Below are 10,012 nucleotides of genomic sequence, written 5' to 3'. Positions count from 1 at the left end.
GGAAGCAATGCCAGATCCATCCACAGGAAAATGGAGAGATTGTAGAATATTCACATAATATATATACAACCATGAAATATGAACAAGCAGCAGCTATGTGCAGCAACTCTGATGAACCTCAGAAACAAAACATTTGTTAAAAAAGTGAGTCCTGGAAGTCTCACAGTATAAAACTATTTTTTAATTTTTCTTGGCCATGCCACTCAGCTTGTGGGATCTCAGTTCCCTGATGAGGGACTGAACCCGGGCCCCAGCTGTGAAAGCACCGAGTCCTAACCACTGGACCACCAGAGAATTCCCTAAAACTATGTTTTATAAAGCTCAAACACATACAAAACTAAACATTCTCGTCAGAAATCTTTATGTATATGAGAAAATTGTGAAGGGGAAAAAATAATGTGAAATTTAAGATAATAGTTATGTCTGAGGAGGCTGTAAAGAGGTGGGTTCAAGAAGGCATAGGTGAGGGAAGAGATATGGGGACATATGTATATGTATAACTGATTCACTCTGTTATAAAGCAGAAACTAACACACTATTGTAAAGCAATTATACTCCAATAAAGATGCTAAAAAAAAAAAAAGGCGGCATAGGTATGTGACAAGGTGTTAGGAATATTCCAGCTCTTAAATTGAGTGGTTTCAGATATGTCAGTTTTCTTACACGTCACAATTTATATATAGGTTAAGTATTTTATGTGTAAAATATTATTTACCTCTTCAAATATAATAAACAAAGGGGGAGATTATGTGTATTGTGCATTCTAGTCCATGCCCCACAAAAAAACTTCCTCTAAATTTGGTGCTCCAAGGAGACACATCATGTTTCTCCTTCACAGACCCCACCTTGTGAAAGTCAGGCCTCAAAGATCCCTGACCTTTGGTGTTCTGACTGTTGCCGATTTTTCCACCTCCATCTCCAGCCACTCGCCCAACCGGTCTTTGAGTGACAAAGTGCCTCCGCGCCATCAGCACACGCTGTTCCTGCGGACTGGAAGCAGCCCCATCTCTTGCTCGCTGGCTGATGAGGGCTCAAACGTTGCCTCCAGGAGCCTTCCCAGAGGCTGCAAGGGTTTGGCGATCTCTCCTCATCATTTCCACAGTGACTGTTCAGGCCTCTCTTTGGACACTTATTAGACACAGGTAACTGCTCATTTACAGGCTGGCCCTTCCGGTTTATACACATGGGGAAGGAGCTGGAGAGATAACAGGTGATACAGCAAAAAAGGCCAGAGGCCAGTACTGTTTTCTGTTCCCCTCTGTGACCCCAGTGCCTAGCACAAGTGGCTCTCAGCAAAGTCTTTCCTAAGGAAGGACTGTCAGGGGTGGAGATGGGCGGAAGGGGAATGGTCACACTCAAAGCTACTGCTGTTTGAAGCAAAAAAGAAAAAAAGTTGCCAAGCTTTATTTAGGTTGCAGTGGTCACAGACAACGCATCTAACTCTATATCCCACCCCACCCTACTCGGCCCCCTGCACAGGCTCAGTTCCCTTTTCCCTCCAGTCTCACTTCTTGTCCTCCTCCTTCTTGTCCTTCTTGCCATCCTTGGTGGCCTGGGAAGCCAGGGAGCCCATGGCATTTCGAATGGCCTCATTGTTGGGATCCACGCCTGGAAGGTTCTCCAGGACACTCTGAAGGAACTCGGGGTCCTGCATCACGTCATAATCATCCTCCTCCTGAAAAAGGGCTGTGTCAGCTCGGGGCAGTGCGGGTAGGCTGGCCGGGGAGGAAGCAAGTGTAGGAGATGGGAGCGCACCTGTCTGTGGGTGGAGGGCACCTCTGGCCAAGGACAGAAAGGAGGATTTGGGAAGATACCCAGCGCCTATACACAGTATGAACTCAAACATTTATTTTAGTTTAGTTCTTCGGCCCCATTGGCGCAGCTTGCGAGATCTTAGTTCCCCGACCAGGGATCAAACCCAGGCCCCCGGCAGTGAAAGTGCCAAGTCCTAACCACTGGACCACCAGAGAAGTCCCCCAAACATTTATTACTGACCAATTAGAGGAGAAGCCTGAGAACTTTGCTTTCTGAGCTCAAAGGATAAAAACAGATGCCATCACCTTTAGGTTTCCTGCTGTCAGACACTCACTCCCCCGCTTTTTTTTTTTTTCCTGGACCCTTTCTTCACCCTCCTAGGAAGATGAGAGCACTGGGAATTGTCCAGACTGCTCCCACCAGCAAGGAAGGAAAATCACAAAATACTAGGACACCTCTTCAACTCTGGCCACTAGCATTCTTGCCTTAGCAAGGTTGACATACAAGAAATGTACATCCGTGTGTTTCTTTCCTTCTGCTCCTGCAAGAGCTCATCTATGAAACCCCAAGAGAGGAATAGTCCCAGGCCTAGTGGGCTGAGGATCTGAACACAAGGGGATTTTAAGCCTGATGGGGCAGGTAGTTATTGCTGGCCCTTACCTTGGCGGGCTCAGATGTGTCCATGGCTGAACTGGCATCAATGTCAGCTGATTCTGCCTGGCCAAATTCTGAGGAAAAGAGGTCAGTCCGTTCAGTTTCATGTCCTCACCCAATCTCTCTGCCTCAGCACGACCACCCAGGTTCTGGCTCACCTGCACCCTGGAGGGACATCTGCATGGCATATGCAATCTGTTCTTCCTCGGTCATACTACTTAGGTCAGGGAGCCCGGTGCGTCCAAACTCCTGCTGGCTGATGGTCATCTTCAGCAGGGCATCGTCCGAGTCTGGGAAAAGGGAGAGAGCGGCGGGGTGGAACCATGCCGTATTCCACAAAGACCCACCCCCAAGCCCACGTGTTCCCATACTGCCAGACCCCCCACCCCCATCTACACCAGGCCTCCACTGAGCACCCCACAGTCCCGGGACTTCAGATTCCACCTCTTTCACCTTCAGTCCCAGTCGTAGCAATTCCGGCCTCAGCGGCAGAGGCGGCAGCTGCCCGCCGCGCCTCCTCCTCCTGCCGCTGCCGCTGCTCTTCCATAGAAACACGAAGGGCCTGGCCAAGGGCAGGGAAAGTCAGACATTCTCCGGCCCTGGGCACCGGGGAAGGCAGCTGGGGAAGGCAGCTGAGGGGTGGGAACAGACCGTAAAGTGGGAGCTTCTGGTTTATACACATGGGGAAGGGGCTGGAGAGTTAACAGGTGATATAGCAAAAAAGGACGGACTTGGGAGAAGCCTGGGGTTTAATGGGGAGAAGTGAACAGGAGAGAGTCTGACATTGGTGCCCCTAGAGATCAGACAGAACTGTGGGGAAGAGGGACCAAGAGGGGGTCTGGGAGAACGAGCAAGGGTATTAGAACTGTCTAGCCCTAGAGAAGCTATGTGCCGTGTGGGCCCGTAGAGGAGGACAAAGAAGGTCCCCTGAGGTCAACGTCTGCTCACCAAGGCCAGCTCAGGATCAGCACTGGGATCCACTCCAAATTCAAAGTCACTGGCACCAAGACCCAGCATGGCACCGCCTTCCCCAGCCAGAATCGGAGAACTGATGAGGGCATCAGCCAAGCTGGGCCCAGGAGGCACTGTCACCAGATGAGAACCGGTTCCATCTTTGCCATTCAATGTGTTTACAAAGGTGGTCAGCTTTTCTGTGTTCACCTCCTGGGGAGGGAAGAACATAGGAGGCTCTCCTTCTCGCCCTGCCCCCCATTCTCTGCCATGTCAGCTCCTGTCTGTAGCTACTCTCCCACATGCAGACACTCCTCTGGGTAAGGACTGTTCTCTGTTTACAACCACTGCAGTCAATGCCCCGCGACTGGTCCTTACTCACCTCTTCCCCAAAATTGATAATGTCAACGTTTACTTTCTCCTTCTTGAGGCGTTTAGCCAGTTTCACCAGCTGGGAAGAAGGGGAGAGAAATAAGGAAGTCTATTCCATACCATGATGGGAGATGACACACCTCACAAAAGCATACAGGAATTGGTAGACCTCTCCAAGGTCCCCCAACAGAAACACTGAATTCTGCACATCCTCCTTTCCCCAAAGTGATGAACCCAATGCCTCTCTGGCTCTCCTAAGGGCCAACAGACCCCATTCCCAAACATGTGGTGCCCAAATTCCCCAGCTATCACTTGGACTCACATCCTTCTCATTGTCCTCCACGGGGCTTCCCACAAAGGCAATGATTCGCATCTTGTGATTCTTGCCCTGTCGGTGCTTCAGGGCCAGCTTGAAAAGGAAGAGGAAGTTCTTGGAGTCAGCCAGAGGAATCACCCAGCTCTTTTCCTGTTACTCTGTTCTTTTTCTATGGCTTCTGTGTACCTCGAGCCTACCATCATGCTCACACCAGGTCTAAACCCCCTCCAACACCCTTCCCTTCTTGCTGTGCCTCTCTGTGGATAAGGAAGAGGGGTTAATTCTCAATTCTAGGGATGTTTCCCTTCATGATTTTCACCGATCCTGGGATTCACCCCATCATATCCTTTCTACTCCTTTCTCTAGGTCACCTCTCCTCCCTTGTGCTGGTTCTAGCTCAAGAGTCCAGGGGAAAAATGAACAAGGGTGGAGGCAGAAGCCCAGAGCAAGGAGGAACCACCAAAGGGATCCAGCAGGACTCACATGGGCCACGCGGATGCCAGTGCAGAAGGTGATCTTGCCCTTGGGTTGGACAGTGTGGAGCTTAGACAGGATGCGGCCGGTGTCAGGGGTGAGTGTGGTCAGCACTTCACAGTCACTGGGATGTGGGGAAAGCACCTTCTGTGATTTCAGGTCAGGACAAGTGCCTCCAAACTGTATTTAACTAATCTTTTCTTTAGGGACCTTGATAATAACTGTAATCTCTATTTTTCTTAATCAAATATCTAGTGTTTAGAGCGTGGATCTTATAAGTTCTCAACACAAGGAAAAAAATTTGTAACTATGTGAGACATGGGTATTAATTAAACTTACTGTGGTGATCATTTTGCAATATATACATTTATCAAATCATTATCCTGTACACCTTAAACTTCATGTCAATTATATCTCAATAAAACTAGAGAAAAACATCTAGTGTTTAGACATGAAACACAGGAAATAAGTGGTTGATTTTGTGAGAAACTTGCCTTCTTCCTCCCAATATTTCCCCCAACCTCTCTCATGTCATCTTGCTCTTGGAGCCCTGGGGATCCTCTACAATATCTGGATGCGCCTTCTTATCTCTCCTATCCTCTCCATTTCTAGACCCATTTTCTAGCTAATAACATGTATACTGGGATGGGTGGTCACTCATTTGAGGATTATCAGTTCCTAAAACAAATCACTTTTGGGGTAATAGGCTGTGTGATATATGCCCTGGGGCTCTGATCCAAAACCGCTTTTTACTGCCTTTAAAATACACTGTGGGAACTTCCTTGGCGGTCCAGTGGTTAAGACTCCACGCTTCCACCAGAAGGGGCAGGGGCTTGATCCCCGGTCAGGGAACTAAGATCCCACATGCCGCACAGTGCATCCAGAAAAAAGAAAAAATACACTGTGAAATTTTACCCCAGGAGATTTAGCTTCATAACTGTATTAAATTCAGGTTAATATTACAAACAAGTTGCTGTTTATATTTATACTGAACAGTGAAGAAGGTAGTCTAGAAAGTTCTCATGGAAGCCTCATGGAATCTACAAAAGGGTAGCAACCTGGGCACCACAGTGGGTCACATACAGACAACACCCCCGCCTCCCCCAAACCCCTCCTGCTCTGCCCCACGTACTTGGCCAGTGTGATGAGGCCCACGTTGTTCTCAGGGTTGCTACGGGTCTTGGAGTGACAGACTATGTTGACGGCATCCTGCTGGGCCTGTAGCCGGGTGGGTAGGAAGTCCCCGTTCCGCATATACTCGCTGTTGTCCACGCTGTCAGATTAGGGTGAAGGAGGAGAGAGAAGACACACTGCAGGATCTCTCTGAGACATCCTCTCCAGTTCCAGGGGCCCCCACCTCCTTCAACAACTCTCCCGTGAGGGGCACTGTGGTGTATGGCAGCGGCTCTCAGTCTTTGCGGAACAGAGAATCACCTGCAACCTTTTTTCTTTTTCTTTTCTTTTTATGCAGATGACCAAGCCTTCTTCTAGACTTACTGCCTCAAAATAACCAAAGGAGGAAAAACTTTTTAAGTCTCCACAGTGATAATGTAAGTACCCAAGGCTGCGAGCTACTAATGTACCACAACCACCTCCTTATAAGGTACATTAAGTTATTAATCATGGTCATGGAGCAACATGCTGTCTGCTATTAAAATAGGAGTCTTCCAAAGGTAGGCAATGAAGAGGGCAACTTAAAAATATTTGTAAAATAACATACACTTGGCAGCACTGAGTGCAGGAAGGCACAATATAATTATTTGGTTAAATGTTTAACAACTTTGGCAGCTGGACTGAACTGCAAAAATAAGGTTTCATAGATTTGGGGGTCTCGCCTATACTCTCCCTGCAATTTTTCACAATCGCAAAGAATCCAAATAACATGAAATACAAGGGCCAGCTTCCTGGAGACCAAAAGAAGGCAGGTAAGTGAAGCAGTTATATACCCCAGCAGAGAATCAATTCTTGATGAATTGAGGTCCCTTAGAACTATAAAAGGAAGCAGTGTCCTCGATGTGACACCTCATTTCTATTGGCAAGCAAAATCTGGGCTTGGGGGCAATTTTTTTCTTTAGTGTCCTTTGCCTGGGAATAAATACAAATCAAAAATGATGAAGAGAGGTAATTAAGAAGCTACTGGAAGACAAGTAGAAAGGGGGGGAAGGGCAGTGTTCAGGCACAGGCTCAAATCTCTGCTCTGCTACTTACTAGTTCTGTGATCCTGAGGAAGCTACTTAATTTCTCTAAGGTCCAGTTACCTCATCTGTAAAATGGGTTTTATTATACCTACACTCATAGGGTTGCTATGAGGATTAAATGCATGGAAAGCACTTAGCACAGTGCCTAACAGTAAGCATGAAACACAGGTTAGTTCTTATCGTGGAAATTCAATCTATATAAAGGAGGTCAAGGGCAGACTCTACTGACCATGCATTACATTCTTTTTTCCCTGATACACCGTTTCCAATTACTTTCCCAGCAGGGAAGTAACTGCCTTTCTAGCTTCAAATACAGCAGGTGAGTCCAAATATAAAAACAATGGAAGCTTTGAGGATCATCCAGATGGAATAGCTAAGTAAAAAGACTGTGGGCAAGACCAGCGGATGGATGAGGGCTGGAAGGAAGGTGTCAGAGGAAGAAGGGGGGCCTGAGAGGGAGGGAGAACCCACAGTGCAGAACACGGTGGTAGTTCTCACACTGTCATGTGTGCATCAGAACCACTTGGAGGGTGATGGTGGTGCTGGCACTGTTAAAAACACAGGTGCCTTCACAACTATGTATGCATCCCTAAAAAGTGCACTGTTTAGTTTTCCCAATGTTGAGCTTTATATGAATGGAATAATATATGTATTTCCTGTGACTACTTTTGCTCAATGGTATGTTATTTTTCCCAACAAAAATTCATATCAAAAAGGGCTTACGATATTATCCAGCTATTCCATAAAGGCTTCATTTAAAAAAAAAAGAATACAGATGCCTAAACTTCCCTGGCTGGGTGTCTGATTCAGCAGATTGAGAGTAGAGTCAAATATACACAATTTTTTAATAAACTCCTCCAGAGAATTCTGATGCACAGCAAAGCATGAGAAAAGGAGTGGCTCTCATCGTTATTCTAAGGTTGGGCTAGTACAACAGGCCACCAATACGTCTCTCTGGACCTAATCTTTCCTCCTATACGTCAAGCCAGATCAATATTCTTAAATTCCATTTTGTATACAGCTCTGCCTCGACCAACCTCAGAACTTTTTCAGTAGTCCTGTACTGAAGGGTACAGGACGGAACTCAACCTCCTCAGCCTGACATTTGTGGTCTTCTACCTGGTTGTATCTACCTTTCTCTAAAAAAAAAGGAACTACCTTAAACCAACAACCTAATAATAAAGTCATACTAGTCTATTTCCTACTTCCTAAACATGCCTTGATAATTTACACTTCAGCAGCTTTCTTTATGCCCTTCTCCCTACCCGTAATGGCCTCTCCTTAACATTTGTCTAAGTCCCTTCAAGGCCCCTCTTAAATTTTTTCTTGAGGACTCCTCAAATACCATGGCAACTAAGAGATGTACAATGCTGACCAGTTTACAGACCACCATGACCTACATTTTGCCTACCTGTGCTACAAGTAGATGTTACTATTATAGTCCCATTTTATAGATAAAGTGAGAGATTTACTACATTCTCAAGAACATGCAGCTGGTAAGTACTAAAAACACAGGTTTTTGGACTCCAAACCCTGTCCTCTTTCTACTCTTAACATGCTCTCTCCCACAGGCTGCCATATTTAGCAAACGAAAATATAGGACTCCCAGTTAAATTTGAATTTCAGATAAACAATAACTTTTTAGTATAAGTATGTCCCACGCAATATTTGTGACACACTTATCGCCACTTTTTGATATTAAAAACTATTCTTTATGTGAAATTCAAATTTAACTGGGCATCCAACATGTTATCTGGCAACGCTATAATCCCGGCAAAAAGAAAACTCCTAGGTGTCTGTTCCATGCAATTGGAGATTTGTGTGTGTTTGTGTACTATTCTGTTTTCATTCTATGCTCACACTTAGAAGAAACTCTTGAAACCTTGCCAAAGTTTGGTCCTCAGCTTCTAATCTGACTCCCAATAGCTACTCAGCCAAGTCTGAGACTGATGAAGAGAGCTAGCTCACTGGATAAGAGCCTCTGTGTCAGATAATCCTGGGTTTAAACCTTGGCTTCACCACTTAATTAGCTGTGTGACTTTGTATAAGTCATTTAAAATTGCCGAGACTTGGTATCCTCACTTGCAAAAGGGAGGGATGTTACCCTTGAAGTACTGCGAGGTTTAAGGCAGATAAAGTAAATTAAATGTCTGACACTTAGAAAGCAATCTATAAAGAGTACCTCTGAAGATGATACAGGGAAAGGCAATGGAGTTAGAGACGAGTGAATGGGGCGGGGAAGGGATTTATCATCTCTTTCTAACATCTATCATTCTGAGAAGAGAGGAGGGCAGAAGACTATCACTATGAGTCCGAGAAGCAGGACTCTGGCTAAAGACAGGCCCGGGTTGGGCTAGAGAAGACGAAGCTGGAATAGAGAAAGGCAGCAGGGCCGATCAATGACTGTCCGCGGATTGAGGGTTAAGGGGACTACCCCGGGCCTGTCCTCCGGGAACTACCTCCGGCGCCCCGGGATGACTCAGGGAGTCGATGGGGCTCCTTCCCTCCCGGCCCAAGGCCTCATCTCGCCCATTAGGCGCGCTCACCCACCCGAGGTCCGCCTGGCCTCCGAGCTACACGCGCTCCCGACCCAGTCCCGCTCCCCACGGGGGCCCGAGGTAGCTCCTCACCAAACCATAGTGCTTTCCAACACCATCTTGCCGCCTTCCTCCCTCCGCGACCGGTTCTCCTGGACCATCTAACAACAACTCCTCCAATTGGCCCAGCGCTCATCACCAATCACTGATTTCAGCTCTGCCAGCTGATTCCGCCTCCATCCTCCGCGTTGCATTCTGGGAGTTGTAGGCGCCGCCAAAATAAAAGGGAGGTTTGGGGCGGGGCGGTGTTGGGGGAGAGGCGAGATAACGTGAAAAAGAGGGTCCCACCTCCACCTGCCCTGCGGTTCAGGTTTTCTGGTGGGGTTCCCTGCCGACAGGATCTAAGAGAAGCTGTGGAGGAACCTTTGAAAGTTCTGTGGCTATGTCTGTTCCAGCATCAGCATTTTTAAAAACTGGTGGGATGACTAGTGACTTTCCAGCTCACTCTGTTCCCATGGCACTTTGTTCATCAAACTACTAAGCCCTTATGCCCCTGAATTGCATTTGCTTGTGTATCTATCTTTCCCACTGCATTAAGGCAGGAAAGGTGGCAATCTCTGCTATCCCTGAGTCCACTACATAGCCTGACACATGGTAGGAATGCAGAAAAAGTTTGACGAATCAGTAATTTTAACTAATCTCCCAAAGAATGGGAGACAACCTAGTCAACCGTTTTGGTTTCTTAATCAAGAATT

The 10,012-nt window shown here is 46.8% G+C and overlaps 1 protein-coding gene across 3 annotated transcripts; it reads right to left on the bottom strand.

Moving 5' to 3' along the window:
- Window positions 1-1,376: 1,376 nt before the first annotated feature.
- PSMD4 (proteasome 26S subunit ubiquitin receptor, non-ATPase 4) lies at window positions 1,377-9,397 on the bottom strand. 3 transcript variants are annotated; one of them, XM_079697042.1, is made up of 10 exons: window positions 9,351-9,397; window positions 5,655-5,795; window positions 4,532-4,646; window positions 4,055-4,141; window positions 3,743-3,811; window positions 3,358-3,573; window positions 2,854-2,971; window positions 2,568-2,699; window positions 2,416-2,483; window positions 1,377-1,675 (listed from the first exon to the last, which is right to left on the bottom strand). In XM_079697042.1, the coding sequence occupies exons 1-10, from the start codon at window positions 9,374-9,376 to the stop codon at window positions 1,505-1,507; spliced, it is 1,143 nt and encodes a 380-aa protein (XP_079553168.1). In that variant the 5' UTR covers window positions 9,377-9,397; the 3' UTR covers window positions 1,377-1,504. The 3 variants fall into 3 exon arrangements, with proteins under 3 accessions (XP_079553168.1, XP_079553169.1, XP_079553170.1); XM_079697043.1 differs by having other exon boundaries at window positions 2,863-2,971; XM_079697044.1 differs by lacking the exon at window positions 3,743-3,811.
- Window positions 9,398-10,012: the final 615 nt, after the last annotated feature.

Source organism: Hyperoodon ampullatus (assembly GCF_949752795.1).
Source record: "Hyperoodon ampullatus genome assembly, chromosome: 2".
Classification (NCBI taxonomy): Eukaryota; Metazoa; Chordata; class Mammalia; order Artiodactyla; family Ziphiidae; genus Hyperoodon; species Hyperoodon ampullatus.
The sequence above is the reverse complement of the archived record's forward strand: the minus strand, read 5'-3'. Positions and strand labels throughout refer to the sequence as shown.